A 20,189-nucleotide genomic window follows, 5' to 3' on the forward strand; every position below is an offset into this window, starting at 1 on the left:
TTTTTATGAATGGTCCATCTCAAAATGGACGGACATTATATGCAGCCATACTCTCTCTCTCTCTCTCTCTCTCTCTCTCTCTCTCCATGTTATTTAAAGAGTGTTCTTATTAATTAGAAACACATCAAACATCAATATAATAATTACGATTGTAAATCTGTAACCATAACCCTTATTTAACGTGCTAACCTTCATCTTGTATCTCAATTCTCATGCTCCTATTAAAATCCCTAAAAAAATGAGAATTACTAATTTGTCCATTACGTACAAATTTTACTAACATTTAGAATCCGACCAAGGTGAGTTGTCACAATATTTTTCCCTAAATGTGATATATCTAAAACTCTAATAATTCCCTAAAAAGAGCTATCCTATAAAGGCTGCGGGTATTATGGATCAACCGACTCAGGGTTGCCTTTCCCGGGTCTCGCCAGTGTTGCTTGTAGGCCGTTATATGGTTCGTGCCTCCGGATGGCCATCCCTTCTTGTCCTCCTGCTGGTGGGGAGTCCGAACCTGGGATGGATAATCATCTGTCCTGGAAAAAACTAAAGAAATTTCTTAGAGTTGATGGCCTGATTTTACCGTTACTTCCATGGTTAGACACTGTTTCTCAGATGTCAAAAATCACTGGCATCCCAATATTTACCTGTTTTATTGCAACAAGATTAGGTTTACTTAGTCTTGGTTGAGATTCGGCCAAGATAACCCTAAGTTCGAGTTCAGAATAGCATAAACTCACTTTGGCATAATTTTTCAGGAGTAAGACATGGAATGTGAAAAACCATGTGGAAAGAGAGGCAAGAACTAGAATGTTTTAAGAAATATGAAGCATGAAGCATCTAAATTTTAATGAAATGCGATTTTTTTCAGCTTTTTATTAAAAAATACTAATCGTAAAATGTGGTGTTTGTATATGACTTTTAATAAATATATAATTCGTTTGACAAAACAAATACAATTCTAATATCAAAGAATTTACATTTCGACCAATTTCCATATTGAGGAAAACTTCTGATCCTCTGAAAATACACTTCAGCTATGGAAAGTGCACAGTTTCACACTTTTTCAAGGTAAGCTTCTTCGGAAGTATCAAAATTTTGATTCCATAAAAAAGAAAATCAAAACATTCCACCAATAGATAAAAATCACTCGTTCTCTCCAGTTTTAAGTGTTTTGTCATAAATTGGCCCTCTCCATGTAAGACTTCTACAGAAAATTAAGCCTTGTGATACAGGGGCACCTAAAGAGAACTAGTTGCCACTGCATTTGGCAAACTGCCTCAAACATTGCATGCTAAAATCTAAAGGGAAGAAGGAAAAATAAAAGAATATCAGGTCCAAGTGGTTAGGGTGGCATGAGGAGGAAATTAGAGGGATGCTGCTGGCAGCTTCCACAAAGTTTTGGTTGCCACTAGAAGCTTCTCTTTTCCAGTAGATTCTGCTTCAGTTTCATATATGCTTGAAGTCCACCGTATACTACGAGATATTCGAGCTAATCTCTCGATTACATCTGGTGAATCACGCACAATAACAGTCCCTCCAGGACGAAGCATTCTATCCATCTCCACCATGAGATCCACTAGATTACATCTACAACAGAATTACATAAACGAATTCCACAATTAACTTGACTATACTTCAATGTAACCAACATAAGAGGTAGGAACTGGAGTGAGTTCTCATATAAAATCTTTGGATATTTAACAAAGAGCTGAATTCTACACAAAATGAGACTGGATTGACAACTATATACAAACATCCAGTTTCCCAGGAAATTTCAGCTGGTTCTCCATGATCAACATAGAGTAATGCAGCTTAAACTTGAAAAAGGGATCTCAGTTCATTCAAAAGAATAGGAGAAAACTTGATAGACATTGTTCCTATGGGGGCAAAAATTGATGATATTGTAGGGTATCATTAGTGGATATGATCTGGCAAACCACAGGTTGTGTTTATAGGTCCACTCTCTAAATGTGTGCAGCGTATTTAATGGTAAAAGACACTTTTTCCTCGAATTATCCCAAAATATCTATAGCACACTCACCATTCGCTTTATTTGTGTCATTCAAGTCCATCCAGGAAGAAATTAACTTTATTCATTATTTTCAGCAGTTCAATTGTATACTATGTCATCTGGGTACAGGTGAGGGTAAGGAGGGTATGACCAGACAATTCCAAAAAATGTGAGCACGGAGACACAGCTCTATATATATATAACGGTGGCAAAATCTGACCCGACCCGCCAACCCGCTTCTTAGCCGGGTTAGGGTTTGGCTTAAACGGGTTCGTGTCGTAAACGGGTTCGTGTCGTAAACGGGTCGTGTTCGTGTTAGGGGTATGCCAATCCGCCAACCCGTTTGACCCGTTTAATAAACGGGTTAGGCGGGGGGGTCAACCCGTTTAATTATTTATGTTTATCTTGATGATTGTAAGACAACTTGGTGGATATGTTTGTAGTATGGTTGTAACTTGTAAGACAATTATGTTGATGTTGTCTTTATGTTTATGACTTTATGTTGATGTTTTATATTAATGTTGGTAGTACAATTCCATATTGAGATTTGCAGAAAAAAAGTATAATATGTATTTATTTTTTTGTGTTTCTAATTGTGTTATTCGGGTTAGACAGGTTATTCGGGTTACTTGGGTCGGTTATCGTGTCTATGTTATCGAGTCGACCCGTTTAATAAACGGGTCGCCGTGTCGTGTCGACCCGACCCGTTTATTAAACGGGTTAACCGTGTCGTGTCGGGTTACCCGTTTAATAAATGGGTCGTGTTCGTGTTTTCCACATCCGACCCGTTTAATAAATGGGTCGTGTTTGTGTTGAGGTATTCTGACCCGCCAACCCGTTAACCCAACCCACCAACCCGCCGACCCGACCCGACCCAACCCGATTGCCACCCCTATATATATATATATATATATATATATATATATATATATATATATATATATATATATATATATATATACACCAGTAAAATATGTAAACTTGTATGAACCGAGATTTTCATAGGTTTTTTTGCAAATTATGCATTCAGCGTGGTCTATTTGCTTGGAATCGACTATTGGATCATCGTAATCGGATAAAGAAATGTGATTTTGTATGCTTGAATATTTACGAAAATTCTGAGCCATTGATTTTCAAGCCATAAAAGATCCTTCTTACACATAGTACTCAGATGATCTAAGAGTCTATTTCTATAAAACCAAGCATCGCACCCTTATGGTGAAATTTAAGAAAAAAGTAAAAAAAAACTATGAAAATCTTGATTCATACCAGCTTACATATTTGGCTGGTTTACATATTTTAGTTATCCTATATATATCACATAAATACAAAATAAACTGAATATAATCTAAATATATATGCTATATCTAAAATATATATTATATACTGAAAATAAAATGGTATAAACTGAAAATATAATTATAAATTGAATAGAAACTTGTATGTCCAGAGGGTAAAATGGCTGTGCTGATACAGGTATGGAGGGTAAAATGGTGTGTCCTAGTACCATAAATTGTATCACAAACTTGGCCAAATTTTAGGAAGCAACATATCGAACGAGCTTTAAAGGTTGATGTATGCTTATGTTTGGATGACAGCTAACATGTCAAAGGTGTATAATGTGGAAACCATAAACCAAAATGTGATAGAGATTAAGGCTCAGTAAAGTGGAAACCATAAACCAAAATGGGATAGAGATTAAGGCACAGTAGGTTGATGATTTTGGGCATCCATAGGGTTGTCAAGGAAGGCATCAGTAGGGTGATGCAGGTTGCAGATGGCCTTGGCCACCGTTACTCTAGTGAAAAAATAGCTACAAAGAGATATTCACAGATTTTCCAGAATTATTTTGATCTCATTGTTCTCCAAGTCGTTTAGGGCACTGTCAGGGGTAATGCAGGTTGCATATAGCCTTTGTAACGGCCCGACAGATTTTAACACAAAAATACCAAGATTTTTTTTTTGTTTTTTTCAAGTTTACAACATGTGGATTTTATATATATTTTTTCTAAAATATAATAATGCAACAGTCTTATCAACAGACTCGTTTCAACCATGCTAAGTACTAGACGACCTGTCTGAGCGCAAGCGTAAGCGTGTCTTAGCCTCCTAGTACCAGATACAATACGGAACCACTGTCAACAAATCCGATTGAACCATTACATAACAAAAATTATTAAACTAAGTTTTCATCATTAGCCTCACCTTAATCGAATCAAGCTCTAAAGAGTCAGTCTGCGTATGCACCGGTTGTAGAACAAAGTTAAAGGTTAAGGCATCAAAATGACAAAATCCTTATATTATTATTATTATGTGAGTAAACACAACGAAAAAATATTAATTTTGAAAATCAATTTCACAAACTGATTTCTTGGTTAAATCTCTCGGACACATTACATTACAAGAACTACTATCATCAGATACCCGAATAGAAATTGACTGTATATAAAATAAATACAATTCAGAATTGAACCAATAAATTAATTGTCCAATTAAATAGCCATTTAAAATATCGAAAAGTATAAAAATTTAAACGAACAAGCGCTTGGGATCATCGAAAACATTAGTGTGCATAACCCCCTCCAGCCTCCTGCACTCACTCTAGCCATCACATATCTCCTGAAAAATCTTTTATTTTAAAAGAATGAGACTTTAGAAAGTCCTAGTAAAATTCACACAGCTAATGTAAAATACAACACATAAAGCTTACATGATATAAATATCTCAGAATTTGCATCAACTATCAACAAGGCAAATATAAGATTTTCACAAGTTATTCATGAAAAGAAGTGTTTTATATAGTTACGGGTCATGGATCTCCAGATCCAGACCCGTGACATACACCTTTCATTAATGGCATTATGTAATATATTTTATTGTAATGAGGGTATTTTAGTACCTTAATTTTGTAATAGCAGGTTAATATAAAGGAGCATACACAGCAGCCGACCCTAACACAACAGGGTATCGGTTTTTCCCCAACCTCTCTCTCCATTTCTCTATCTCTCTCTGTCTTGCAGCTCTCTCGCGTGGAACGACCTGCAGGTTGTAAATCTATCATGGTATCAGAGTCACGCTTCAGTTAAAACTGGAATCGATCCAAAAAGGTACGTCTGAAGATCTATTCCTTCTCGATTTCCTCTTCTTAAGTCTGAAGATCCAAAAAGGTACGTCTGTTTCTCGATTTTTTTTTGGTTCACGACTGACCCAGCCAGTCTCATTCTTTCCTTTTTCTCCCTACAGTTTCATTTTCGTTTCTTGAACTTGATCAGATCTGACGTTAATCAGATCTGATCAAACTATCTCTCAATCTAATCTGAGTCAACTCAGAGAGGACTGAGTGACTCAGCCCAGATTTTCGACCCAAATCCTTGTTGAAAATATCTTTTCCTGTCATTAATATACCCTGTTCATCTTTCTTGATCACAGCGTGAGCTAATCATGCAATCAGGCCCTAATTTGATTCCGCTGCATCCTTGATCAGATCTTATCAAGCCGATCCACTCTCATTTCTTCTATTTTCTCTCCTTTAGCTTGGAAGCATTGTGTCAATATCAAGTGGGAATCCATATTCACGATTTTTTTTGTGTTATTTTCATACCCAATATTCCATCCCTATACAAATCAGAAATCTGATAGATATTAAATTTCTGTTTCAAATTAGCAATCTGATAGCCATTGATCTGATTTAGTTTTTGCAAAAAAAAAGTTACAGAAACTGTAGGCAGATTGTGTTGAACCCACTCTTAATACTGTGACACATGGATTCACTTCCTAGCCAGTCGGTTCTTTCTTCAAGTTTCCTCAGCCAACTCGTGTCTGAAAAATTAAATAATGGTAACTTCTTGACTTGTAAGAGGCAAATCATACCTTTCATTAAGAGTCAGGATCTTTCTGGACATCTGGATGGATCTATTCCAGTTCCTCCTGAGTTCATATCACGAGAAGAAAGGGACAACAAAGGGGAATCTACTACAGTATATGTTAGAATCCCTGAATTTGTGGCTTGGATGAAAAGAGATCAAGCGCTAGTTGCTTATATTACATCTACACTATCACAAGAGGTACTTGTAACCATTCCAGATGACTGCACCGCCATGCAACTTTGAAACAGACTTGTTCAGACATACTCACAGGTTTCTCAGGCCAGGATTATGTTTCTTAAAAGAAAATTTCAAATGTTAAGGAAGGATTCCATGACCATCATGGAATATTTGAACAAAATGAAGGTTATCACAGATCAGCTAGCAGTTGTTGGAAGTACAGTTACTGATAAAGATTTGGTACATCAAACTCTCAGTGGATTAGGACACGACTACCATATGATCGTCACTTCCCTATTATGTTTACCTGAGCTGCCCAACTTTGAAGATCTGCGTGCAAAATTGTTGCAATATGAGATGAATTTAAAGGGATTTTCTGAAGAATCACCTATGCATACTGGGGCACAAGAAGTTCTTGCTACGGGGGTTACTTATGCACGAGGAAGAGGAAGCTATGATATCAAGGGAAAGGGAGCACAAGGGAGAAGTGGTCAAGGAGGTCGTGGATTATTGCCTACACCCAACACATATACCAATTCACAAAGACAGAGGCCAATTCCTACCTGCTTTATGTGCAATAAAAAGGGGCATATCAAAGCTAATTGCTGGTTCAATCCCCTAAATAAAGGAAAGTCAACACAAACTGAAGCAAAAAGAGGCACATACAATACAAGGATCAACGGAGAAGTAAAGGAGTTATTGTTGTCAGCATTAGCAGAATTGAATCTAAAACAAAATGAGCAAGGTACTTGGTATGTGGACTCTGGCGCAGCGACTCACGTTATTGGTGATGCAGGTAAGCTCCTAAAACTTGTTTCTTACATTGGTAGAAGTAGTATAGTTACTGGAGATGGATCACACCATCCTGTCTCGCATATTGGAAACTCCATTATACCCTTGCCCGAATCTTCCATCAACCTTTCAAAGGTTCTTTATGCTCCTAATATCAAGAAAAACATTGTTTCAGTTTCTTAACTTATTGATGATATCCAAGCCTCAGTTGAATTTACTCCATCTTCTGTTCTTGTCAAGGATCTTTGCACGAAGGAGACGTTCGCTAGAGGAAAACGGCAAGGCAATATGTATGTTTTTCAAGAAGATCCTTCAACACATATTCGCTCTGCAGACACAAACTTGAAGCCCCAATCATCGTTACCTTCTGAAAAACCCACCTGTGTTTTCAGTGTCACTAAAATCAATAAGTCAAACCTTTGGCATGGTCGTCTAGGTCACTGCAGCAGTAGTTTCATTGAAAAACTTGTTTCAAATAACCTCATTCTCAAGTCAAGTTTAGGAATAAATGTCAATGACAACAAATGTTCTAGTTGTCTCTTATGTAAGAGTCATGTTTTACCATTTCATTCTATCAATAAAAGAGCTTCAAGACCTTTTGAGACTATCTGTTCTGATGTTTGGGGGTCTGCTCCAGTTGCTTCCATATCTGGAACTAGATATTATCTTTTATTTGTTGACAGTTATTCTCGCTATTCTTGGATATTTTTCATGAAACATAAATCTGAGACTTTCAAGTTGTTCCGTAACTTCTATTCCTTTGTCAAAAACCAATTTTCTGAAAACATCCTAAGTTTCCAATGTGACAGAGGAGGCGAATTCTCTTCCATTGACTTTACTAACTTTCTTCAAAGTAACGGGATAAGGAAAAAGGTGTCTTGCCCACACACACCTCAGCAGAATGGGATTGCTGAAAGGAAGCATCGCCATATTGTTGAGAGAGTGATGAGCATGATGCATGACAGTAGTCTTCCGATCACTTTATGGACAGAGGCTTTTCATTCTGCAGTTCATATGATAAATCGATTGCTCATGACTGTCTTGGAAAACAAGTCTCCTTGTCTTTTTTTGGTGTACATCCCAACTATTATGAATTGCATGTGTTTGGTTGTTTATGCTATGTTCATGTTGACAGTTCAATGAGGCATAAGTTTCAAGATAAGGCCCTGAAGTGCAGGTTTGTGGGTTATGCTGATGACTATAAAGGGTACAGGTGCTATGATCTGGTGAGCAAGCACATCAAAATATCAAGAAATGTCATCTTCGATGAATTGAATTTTGATTGTCGATATACTAGTTCTTCAGAATCAAAACCTAAAGTTGAGGCTTGTTATCCTTGGTTGAATTATGAACTTCTCTCAGGAGCTAGTAATGTTTGCTCAAACTACACTCAAAAGGATAAGAGATCTGTGTCTACTGATGAAATGATTGCCCATGAAAATAACCCAACTTTGAATCCAGAAAGGTATAAAGGCTTCATCTACACTCGACGAGAAAGAGAGCCGCCCACTATAGTTAATTCGGATGTGGATGCATCCTCTACATCCAACATCGTTGATACTAGAAGATCTACACGTTCTCGCCATCCAATTGAAAGGTGGGTCAGTTATGAAAATTTTTCATTAGATTTTCAACTTTTTCTAACAGCCTTGAATAAAGAAGATGAACCCACAACGTTCTCTCAAGCGTCGAATTCCAGAAGATGGATTGAAGTAATGAATGAGGAGATGGAAGCTCTACATGAATGTGGTACGTGGGATGTCGTGCCAAGACCACCTGACAGAAACGTTGTTGGTTCAAAATGGGTGTACAAAATAAAGTATAAACCAGATGGGACTATAGAGTGATACAAGGCGAGACTTGTAGCCAAAGGTTTTACACAGGAGCAAGGACAAGATTATGATGAAACTTTTAGTCCAGTGGTGCGGATGGGGACAATTAGAGTCATACTTTCTTTAGCTATTGAACATCAATGGACTATTAGCCAACTTGATGTGAAGAATGTTTTTCTTCATGGAGATTTGAGAGAAGAGGTATACATGGAACAACCTACTGGTTACGCAGAAGGTAATCCTACAAAATATGTATGCAGACTAAAAAGGGTGATATATGGATTGAAGCAGGCATCTTGATCTTGGTTCGACAGCTTTTCTCTTGAAATACAAAAATATGGTTTTAAGAAATCTCTTCTTGACCACTCCTTATTTATATTTAAGAACCAAGACACAATTACTCTGTTGTTGATATATGTGGATGATATCATCATCACTGGTAATTCCAATGAGCACATTGAAGAAGTCAAACATCTCTTGAATCAGAGGTTCAAAATGAAGGACCTTGGCAAACTACGATACTTTCTTGGAGTTGAAGTCGACAGTACTTCTGAAGAGATGACTCTCACTCAACATAAGTATACCATTGATGTTCTCAATAAAGCGGGTATGAAAGACTGTAAGCCCTTGAGCACTCCTAGCGTTTTTCATCAAAGGCTTAGCTCTCAAGACGGAGATCCATTTGATAATCCCATTCAGTACCGTAGCATAGTGGGTATGTTACAATACCTCACTTTTACTCACCCTGATATAGTCTACTCGGTGAATCAAGTTTCTCAGTTTATGCATGCACCATGTGAAGGACATATGAAAGCAGTTAAACGGATACTACGGTATCTGAAGGGAACGGTTGGGGATGGTCTCATATATAAGCGAAAGACAAATGGGCAAAATGCACATGAGATCACTATTTATTCTGATGCGGACTGGGTAGGAGATCCAGATGAAGGCATATCAGTATTCGGCTATTGTGTATTTGTTGGGATGAATTTGGTTTCTTGGAGTAGTAAGAAACAAAAGGTTGTTGCCAGACCCAGTACAGAGGCTGAATACAGGTCAATGGCAGCCGCCACTGCTGAGGCTACTTGGATTAGACATCTACTGACAGAAGTCGGAGAATCGATCTCTCGATCACTTTTTTTGTGTAACAACCAGAGTGCCATCAGTATGTCCTTTAATCCAATCCATCACAGTCGTGCCAAACATATTGAGATAGACCAGCATTTTGTGAGACAGAAGGTAGAAGAGAAAGAGATTGAGCCTGAATTTGTTCGAACTACAGATCAAGTGGCGGATATATTTACAAAAGGATTGACAAAAAACAGATTTTGGATGTTAAAAGGCAAGTTGTTCATGGTTCAAGATCATGCACAACTTGAGGGAGGGTGAAAAGAAGTATTTTCTCTAGTTACGGGTCATGGATCTCCAGATCCAGACCCGTGACATACACCTTTCATTAATGGCATTGTGTAATATATTTTATTGTAATGAGGGTATTTTAGTACCCTAATTTTGTAATAGCAGGTTCATATAAAGGAGCATACACAGCAGCCGACCCTAACACAACAGGGTATCGGTTTTTCCCCAACCTCTCTCTCCCTTTCTCTATCTCTCTCTGTCTCGCAGCTCTCTCATGTGGAACGACCTGCAGGTTGTAAATCTATCAATTCATTCATTTATAATTCATAAGCAAGTATGAAATAAAAATCTCAAGTGTGCTAACATTAAATCTAGATGAGAACCAGATATATATCAATGAGCATGAATTTACCAACTTTCAGGAACAAGAATTAGATTGCAGTAATGTAAAGTAAAGTAAAGCAACGTACAATAAAATAATGTGAGCAAGTATCTTATGTTTTCTCTTGATTACCTGGTCTACTTGGGTATGACGTAGACTAACCCGAAACAGACTGACAAGCTCGGGTGTTTATTATGCTATGTATTTTATTATGCCCGAGTAGCCCCTGAGTCCTACCCCTCAAGGACGAAGCCCAAACCGTAAGAAGAAACGGTTGCTCCGAGAGAATTCTACTCGAAGGAGTGACGCTTGCGCCACGCGATAATCATGATCAATCATTTCTGTAGAAGTACCCTAAGAACTGGCCACTTAGGACAAAGTGGCAGTCCTGGTCTCCTTAAATTCTCTGGGCTGGAGGACCGTCGAGGTATTGCCCCTCGCAGCTCAAGATAATAGGGCCCAAAGAGTTTCATACCTTCTACCCCCTCTAAGGTAGATCACTGTCAAACAACTGGTTCAGTATACCTCAGCAAAACAAGGCATACTCAGAAGGACTAACACAGGGTTATCTTTAAATTAAACCATAGGTAACAAATGCAACTACCATTGAGGCTAGTGCACTTTCATCTTGTATTTCATGTTTCTAACTTATCCAGCCTAAACATATAGCCTTCCACATGATGGAAGCCAATAGTAAGTTTTAGTAGCATTAGAAAAGTTCACAAAATCCGTATTTGGCGACATTCCACTTCCCAGAAAGATAGTGTAAATTTTATGTCTAACCTAAAGGAGTAGGTTCAGACTAAATATGAGAAAATTATTTTAATTTCTTTATTTTGGTCAAGGTAGATGTCTCGCCAGCCGCAGGACTGGGAGCAACTGAGGGACTTCCTAATGGGAGTCCTCAACACCTTAACGCAAGTTGTGCAAGCGCAGTTAATCAATTCAAGAAGATGAAGCAGGGCAAGCCCACTTCGAGAATCCGCTTGAAGTGCAGAGGAAGTCATCCTAAACATCCTTGCCCTTGTGATACTGGTGGATGTCTCCATTGCGAGGAGATAGGACATTACACCAGGGAATGCCTGAAGAAAAGGGTACAGTACCAGCAACAGTCTCAGCAAAATCAACAGCAGAGGTAGAACACTGGCCGAGTATACACGACCACTGCAGAGGAGGTGGGTCCAAGCAGCAGAGTTATCGAAGGATTCGCGGGTACATATTCTTTGTCTTTTCTTAGAAGCCGAGTTACAGTCGTTGCCACTTTGAGCAACCGTTGTTGCCACCTCGTTTGTCATGCCGAACAATGAACGTGTTTCTATAGAAGTATAATTCCTGAATCCTTACCAGGGCTTGGGGTATAACACCCCTACGTTCATCAGGTTCTAATTACACACGAGATGCGTAAATAGCTTCTTGTAGATGCATTCAAAACACGAGAACAGTTCTTTGAGTTTGCACTTATTAAAAACAAATTATTGAACTAACCGGAGTTGGGGAATGGCGGACATTGATATAAATTACAATTGTAGAACCAGGTAATCAGAAATGGAATTGAAGTGCTTTGTTTTGCAGGTTGAATTTTAAAAATAAAAGATAAAATTGGTATATTATTAATTAGCTAAAGGTAATGGTGAACATTAAGTGTATGCTATATGAGCATATGTCGACGAGGCATATGCATTTAATGTTTATGATGTGTGTATGTGGTATACACATATGCAAATGCAACATATGTGTGTACTTTGAATTATGATTTGTGTGTATGTTATATAGTATGTTATATAGTATGTTATATAGCATGTATATGAATGTAGAATGTAACCCGTGTGTATACAGGTTTAGTATAAATACTTATATTGCGAATATGGCTCGTACATCACCTACTAACCTATAAATGTTGTTTTGTGAAACACGTGTATGCAATAACGACATACATGTGTTTGTTTGTTATGTTGCATACATATGCAAGTAAAACATACGTACAAACATTTGATGTGATGGTTATCTATGCCCTTGTGGCATACGTAGAAATGTGTTGTCCGATGTGATGAGTGTGTATGCAATTGTGCATACGTATGATTGTAAGAATATGATGAGTACATATACAATTGTGTATACGTGTGAATGAATGTATGTGGCATGGCATACGTATGCTATTGGCATACGTGTGCATATTTTAATGCATGAATGGTTTGTTGGGTTTGGGAACCGAATATATGATGCATGCATTAGAAATTTTAAGTTTTTATAAGTGTTTGCATGAATTAGAAGGTAACTGCGTAGGATTGATTACGCAGGGATGGGTGGAATGAAATTAAATAAGTGTATGTGATGTGTGGGATAATGTATGAAATGAGACAAAATGTATGGATAAATGCATTAGAAATTAATTGCCTAGAACAAATTGCATGCATTAGAAGGTATCTGCTTAGGACAGTTCATACAAAAATGGGTGGATGTTATATTTACAAATTTTGTGTGAGTGTTTGTTGTGAAATTGAGGGATCTTGACCCCCAAATAATTTATTTGAAGGTAAAGAACCATTTGTGTTTGATAATTATGAGAATAACAAATGTAATGTGATGTATGCAATGTATATTGTTATTTCATGAACGTAATGGGTTATATGTTTCTCATGCATTAACCATTATGGCATTTCTTTCTCCAAAATGCATGAAACACTAGAACAGACAACCATAAAAATATGATAAAGGAACACCATCAAATTCACATTGTAGTAACAAGAAAAGAAATATAAATCAGAAGGATACCTGTAATTCCCTGTACTAGAGTCTCTTATCAAAGAATCAATCCCCGCCACATGAATAAGATCATAGGTTCGTGGGTAGGTAGAAAATGGCTCACACCTATTGGCACAAAAAACAAACATTTGTCATTTATCACAAACACAGCTCACAAAAACAGTAGATGCAAGTGCCCCTTGCAAGACAAATAAGACCACAAATTTGCCAACAGCCAATACAGACAAAGGCTAGATAACAATGAGCGACATTGCTCAGCAAAAGAATGTAACATACAGCCAGCTCTAAAATTTTGAATTTCTAAGGAAAGACATCAACAATAGCATGGAATTTCAAATAGTAACTAATTCGGAAACAAGCAAAGCATCCAACAGACAGGCATGCACAAGAACATTAGCCTCACAATTGGATGAAATGAGTGTTTAAAGGGAACTCACCAATCATGATAGACACCAATAAGACCTCTGTCATAGATCACACCCAGAGTTGATGACTTGCGGGCAGGAACAACATTCATGACCCAAACAGGATCTGAAATAATTGCTGCTGCAAAGCCCCCAAAAAATGCATTCATGTCCATAACATTCCGTATCTTTGAAATTTCAAGCTTTAATAGAGACTTATAGTATGCAACCCGTCTGATCCAACGTTTTGTGTCAGCTTCAAATACACCAGCTCCACTCCTCATAAGAGCAGCACGAGGAGAGGGTTTATTTAATCTAAGTGGCCAATCTGGAAGGGATCCAACTGCATTGTCTCCTTTCATGGCCAGCAGTCTGCTGACACAGTTTTCCAGTTCCACATACCTGCATAAACAAAAGGGTAATCTATTCTCAATGGACTTGCTTCATAAAAAAGAAAGTGGAAGAGTGGTTTCATCATAACACTTACCACGCATAATTTGGATCATTGGATTCACTGCATAAATCAAGTCCAAACTCATTTTGGTTAGGCAGACATGAATCTCCTACAGGCTTTTTCCAGATTGCAGTGTTCCCCTCTACAACAGTCAACTCGTAACACAATGCATGTGCCACAGCTTGAAGGTCAGACCATTCCTTGTCTTGTTTAGCCCACTGTACAGGAGGACCAGAAATGACCAAATATCCTCCAGGTCGAAGCAGCCGATCCACCTCAACAAAGTAAGTCCCATCTACAATCAGACTTCTATTCATATCAGATACATTGAACTTCAATATTAATTACAAAGACCAACACATTGCACACCTATGTCACAAGGATACTTCACTTAGCATGTGTATCGACACGACACGACGCTCCTCAGGCACACCAAGACACTTTAGGAACACAGTCAAACCAGTGTGTGTGTGTGTGTGTACAGCTGTGCCCCCGTGTCCTGGTTTCTGAAAATTGCCCTGTCATACCAATCATATCATCATCATGTCCCCTTACCACATCTGTATCCATGTTACATAGCTGCACATGCACAAGAGAGAGAGAGAGAGAGAGAGATTACTGTATGCAGAAAAGGGGATTAGGCATCGGGAACAGTGTACTAGGTCAAATGAATGTGCAGGGAACGGTAGCCGACGAGTACCAAGCATTGCAACAAATGCTGGTATTCCCCTCTCTAATGCAAACTGTATCTGAGACTTGTGGGAATCTCTTGGAGCAAAAGAAAGTGTCAATATTTCTTGATTAAGCAAGAATCCTCCAAAACTGGCAACCTGGATCATCAGAAATCAGGTTACATCATTCCCAACAAAACATAAATATAAGACTAACACATTACCTAAAAAGAAAGACTACAAAAAGGTGTAACAAAGGATTTGCTTGGTAGGTACATACCCCGCAACCCATATCCAGAGCTGTCCTTAATGTGCGTTTACCAATAGGTATGTATTGGGCAAGTTTTTCAATATATGACACAGCTCCATCCGGGAACATTGTGCCTCCACCAGGGAAAACAAAATATGGACCGCCTTCTTTCATCCAGCCTTGATGACCCTTTCTCTCAGCAATTTTATTGTAAGGCATGTTGCTGTGCCATATCTGGAAATGGATATAAATGCAAGAAAAAAGTTTGAACATGAGCATGGTTACGGAATACTTTGTGATAAGAATCTTAAAGATGATAATGATAGATCAACAAGAAAATTCAGCAAAAGTGTTCTGAGAAGCAAAAGGGAAGCAATTGGCTACAGTAAATTTCAGGATTGTTGTGTTGGATCAAACTCCATGCTAGCCAGTAGCCTGCAATATGTTTCAGGACATAGTATGTCTTCAGGCTGTACAGGCACGGACAATTAATGTAGAAAGTATTTACTCATGCTGCAGTTTCAAATATTTAAAATATTAAAGACCGACTCTAAACGTAGTAGCTGGAAGTTTGTACAGGCATGATATTGGCTTAGTTATGTTACAAAGAGCTTATCAGAAAAAATTACAGAGGAGAAGCATTAGTATTAGCAACCAGGATACAGCCCCATCAAATCAATCCTTACTTTCAGAAGGTGGAAAATACTGCAATGCATGCTATTCTGCAAATTTTCAGTTTTTTCAATACTTTGCTATATTTGCTGCGCATATAAATTAAAAATGTAGATTTATACATGCAATGTCAAAGGCGGTGGGTTATGTACAGTCACAACTTCTCATGGACACATTAAGGTACAGCACAGATTCTGGACTACAACAAAGACCTTGTCATACTAAGATGTTGGGAGACAGGAAAGTGTCCATATGACATAGTTCGTAACCAGTCGTGTGTGCTAACCAAATAGGAATTATCCTTTTTTGTTGTATAGAGATGGTTGTGTTTTATGTGCTCAGAAACTGGATTGATATTATCTATACGTAAGTCAAATGTCTTTCTCAAGAGCTACAAAAAGCAACACACGAGAGTGGGAAGCACACTTTGAAAAAATGAAACTCCTTGATTGTGAGGTGTCATAGAAAACGATGTAAATCATGATCCTTGAAAATAAGATTAAGGCACTCATGTTTTCTACGGTTTGAAATCTCGATTCCTTGAAGCAGGAGTCACAATTATGAGATTTTGTTCTTTTATTATTTTGATCTTGTTAGAACTAGTAATTCTATGTCATTTATTAGTTAACACCTTAAATGTGTACATTGAGGGTGTATTTGAATGCTGTAAAAACGTGGTTTGAGGTCAGATCTGAAGCCCTGCACCAGATCTGACCTTGACCCCAACAGAAGATCCCAAATCCTCCTGCAACTCATCAGAAATTTACCCAACCAGAACCAAGTGTTGGTGGATCCACTTTCTTTTAATACAATGGATTACAAAACTACAGAAGAATGACTCATACTGAAAAAGGATTATGCATTGAGAAGTTTGTGTGAGAAGGGATCGCGCCTCATACCACCACCTTAAGAGACGTGATTTGTTTGTTACCCGCTTGTTCTGGTGCAAAGTTTGAAAAACAATCAGGTGAGGGTTCCCTTTCTTTGTTTTACGGAAGAAGGTCCTTTTTTCTTTTTGGAGCAACCCTCTCTACTATTTCATCCTAGCAATAGAGAGTTTCATATTTTCCATTCTTTCAACGAAGATTGTTGTGGTGGAAAAAGAGTAATGATGCGAGCTCACCCTCACATCTTTATCTTTCAATGAGTCTTACTTTCTATATCAAACGCTTGTATCTAAGATCCTGAATTTGCCCTTACAGATTCATGAATTTTGGCCTTACAATTTCTGGCTCTTGCCTTTCATATGAAACACTTGCAATCTGAGATCCTAATTTGCCCTTATAGACTCAGAATTTCTGGCCCGATCCTCTCGCATTAGGCTAGAGATCCTTGATCTGATATTGTTTGATCTCAGATCTTGGGTATTAAAGAATACCCTGGTTCCAAGAACCAAGGTATTCAAACACAGCCTAAGTTACTTCATTTGTGTTCTTGCATTTAATATTTAACTTTAAGATTGTCATGTTTCCAATTTTTTGTTTGATTCTAATCTTGCTTTTGGTTCAACTCATATTCTACCACCTGTTTCTCGCTTCTTGGACATTTTAAAATGTCTCCCTTCTTGTTTTTGCTTCTTTTATTGCCTTTTGATTCCACTTCCTAGTCTATCAACTTTGAATCAAATCACCTGTATAACTTGAAACGCATATCCAATATGTAATCCCAACTCCATGCTTGCATCAAAGCTCTCTTGGCTTTATTCTACAAAAGTTTTAAATTGAACTCTTTTTTTGGTGCTATTCCAGTCCAATTTGTTGTGCCCTGTGTTCTTTGGGCTTAGACGGTTAGTTCACTATCAGATATTATTATGATATAACTTTTCTATTTTTAGTTGTAGGGTGTGTTTGTAGTGAAGGAATAAAAGAATCCCCATTGAGGCTTCCTAGAATTATTCGACGCTGAGACTTGAGTGGCACTTAAAGGTCAACAGTTCTCCACAATGATGCTAATCTTTATAGCCACCCATGAAGATGGCAAAGAAAATTGCACCAAAAATGGTAGAAAAGTCCAGTTATTGAGAAATTATACACAGAAACAGGACACAATATGGATATGCTATGTGTGATGCGGCAATTCTCAAAACTGGGATATGGAGACGCTGCCGTACACACACACAGAAACATAAATAAAGTTAATGACACAATTTCAACTGTCTCTAACATTGGTTTGACTGTGTCCATGAGGTGTCCTAGTGTTTAATCCATCACAAACGTCCTAGTTGGAAATTTCATTAAGAGTGCAGTTTTAGTGTATAGCTGCTAGGCTTTGTGGTCTGTAGGTTGTAAGCAAGCAGGTGCAGCTTGAAATGGTGGGCTAGGTTGGTAAACCCACCTTCGCATTTACAATGCCTACAATCAAAAAATTTGGAAACACTACCAGCATGAACTACTTGACCAAGGATAAATCAATCAAACAATTACAAAAGGGAACACCAAATACGATGCTGACTAAAGTGAAAGACAGATATATCTTACCGGCATAAATAAGACTCGGAAAAAACAAAAATTTATAGCAAGTTTCCAATTTGACAACCTTCAACCAACCAAACTCCCTTTAAAAATCCTGCGAAGTTCCATACCTTCTATTTTTTTACACAAACATATCAAATTTAACAAATCTGTTCTACTTTTGCAATCGAACCAACTTCTCCCAGTTATAGACCGAACGAGACACTACAGAATCCCGTTACTACACCAAAAACATTAGACTCCCAACTGATGCTGCTTATTCTTATTGAATTAGATAATTCTCCAATCAATCTCTTCAACTCCCAATGACACACTTCTTCGACTCACTAAATCAGAGAATTCTCAAATCAATACCTTATGATCACTTCGTTTTTTGCATCTGCCGCACTACTGAACACACCATCCAAAAAGGCCCTTTATGTGTAAAATTTTCACAAACTTCAAGTTCTAAAGAAAAAAAAAAAAGGAGAGAACAAGATCTGAATTAGTCTTTCGCCAATACGATTCATGCTTCAACCAAATAAAATGCCAAGAAAAGGAACGTTGCAATCACTAAATCCCCCCAATGCCTCGAGTTTCCTTAAACTCTCACCCTAAATCTCTAACGACGAAAAAGCCAAAACTTCAGAAAACAAAGAACGAAACTCGATCCTGCAACTCTCACTAACCCTAACCCGATTCGAGCACATAAGACACCCTTCATCCATTAGCAAAGACAAGAAAGGACTCTCAAACAAGCAAACGAGAAGCAAAAAAAAAAGAAACCTAGAAACGATCGAACAAGGAGAACTAGAATGGAGATCAAGTGGAAAAAGAAAGAAACAAAAGGAAAAGGAATCACCTTGTACATACTGTCGGGCCAGGGGACGGGGATCTGGTAGCCGGGGGGCGGAGGGATGAGGCAGAGCGGGGTCTCCTCCGGCGGCGGGCAGTGGCGCTCGCGGTAGAAGTTGCGATCTCGGCTGAGCTGGCTGTTGCGGCGGGGGTCCTCGCAGGGCATGTGGGTGACCGCGTCGGCCGGGCAGGCCTCGAGCGGCTGCCCGGCCTCCACCAGCGCCACCAACCTCGCCCGCGGACGCGGGTCCGTGGCCGAGAGCACCAGAGCCTGCTGGCCAGACTCCGCAAGCGAGTCGCCGAGCCGAGTGAACACCAGCAGGAAGAACACCGCCACCCCCACGAAGAAGGCCACCGAGACGAGGTCCAGGAGCTTCCACTGCCGCCCGTGCTTCTTCGCCGGCAGGTTCGCGTGGCCCATCTATTTATCGCCTTCAGATCCCGCCGGAGACCGGTGGTTCTTCTATAACGGTATGTTGTGTCTGTGGCCGAGTGCGAGCGGGTGGCGCGGTGGAACGACGATGGAGAGGAGGCTCAGACATTGATCGTTGCTGTTTTGTACCTGTGCCTGATTTCCCTCCTCCGATTGGGTGGGAAAATAATGTGAGTTTCGAGAGTAAGCTCAGCATCCTTTTCGTTGCCACCTGTCAGTTATTTGTCCGTCTCACTCTAATCTTAAGGTAGATTTTCGTGTCACGTTAAAAAGACATTTTCAATAATAAGAAAGCTTACTTTCAAAATAAAGCTTCAAAGAGTGATTGAAGCATGTTGCTTCATACTTTCAAAGCGAACTTTCTAGAAAGTGAGCTTCTAAGGTTTTAAGAAGCTTCCGATCAGCAATACATGAAATTTCAAAATCTTAGTAAAGACAAAAAGAAAATGAGTTGTAAGAAAGAAACAAAAAATATTTTGCATTAAAAAAGAAAACGAGTTGTAAAAAATAAATGACCGAACATAATAAGACCAACGTTGTAAGTATCGGTATCGGCCCAATCGATTCAGGTGAATTGAATCATCCGATACCGAATCTCAAGTGAATTGTTCTGAATTGGCTAAAAAATAATTAAAAGTTATTTCGTGTCAATCAAAACGTGACATGTATTAAAACCATTAAAACAATATTAAAATTTTAATTTTAAGCATTTTTTACATTTATTAAAAAAATAGTTGATTCAGGTTAGTATCGTATTGGTTTCTGCTTATACGATACATATCGGCCAATACAGACCGATTCAGACCGATAATATG

General features: G+C 38.4%; 1 protein-coding gene across 1 annotated transcript; it reads right to left on the reverse strand.

Moving 5' to 3' along the window:
• Positions 1-1,107: 1,107 nt before the first annotated feature.
• LOC149845956 (putative pectin methyltransferase QUA3) lies at positions 1,108-19,511 on the reverse strand. The gene is made up of 7 exons (XM_089996098.1): positions 18,949-19,511; positions 14,995-15,198; positions 14,663-14,873; positions 14,077-14,338; positions 13,623-13,991; positions 13,195-13,290; positions 1,108-1,590 (listed from the first exon to the last, which is right to left on the reverse strand). The coding sequence occupies exons 1-7, from the start codon at positions 19,360-19,362 to the stop codon at positions 1,368-1,370; spliced, it is 1,779 nt and encodes a 592-aa protein (XP_089852224.1). The 5' UTR covers positions 19,363-19,511; the 3' UTR covers positions 1,108-1,367.
• Between the last annotated feature and the right edge of the window lie 678 nt (positions 19,512-20,189).

Source organism: Nuphar pumila, chromosome 2 (assembly GCF_984573655.1).
Source record: "Nuphar pumila chromosome 2, dmNupPumi1.hap1.1, whole genome shotgun sequence".
Taxonomy (NCBI): domain Eukaryota; kingdom Viridiplantae; phylum Streptophyta; class Magnoliopsida; order Nymphaeales; family Nymphaeaceae; genus Nuphar; species Nuphar pumila.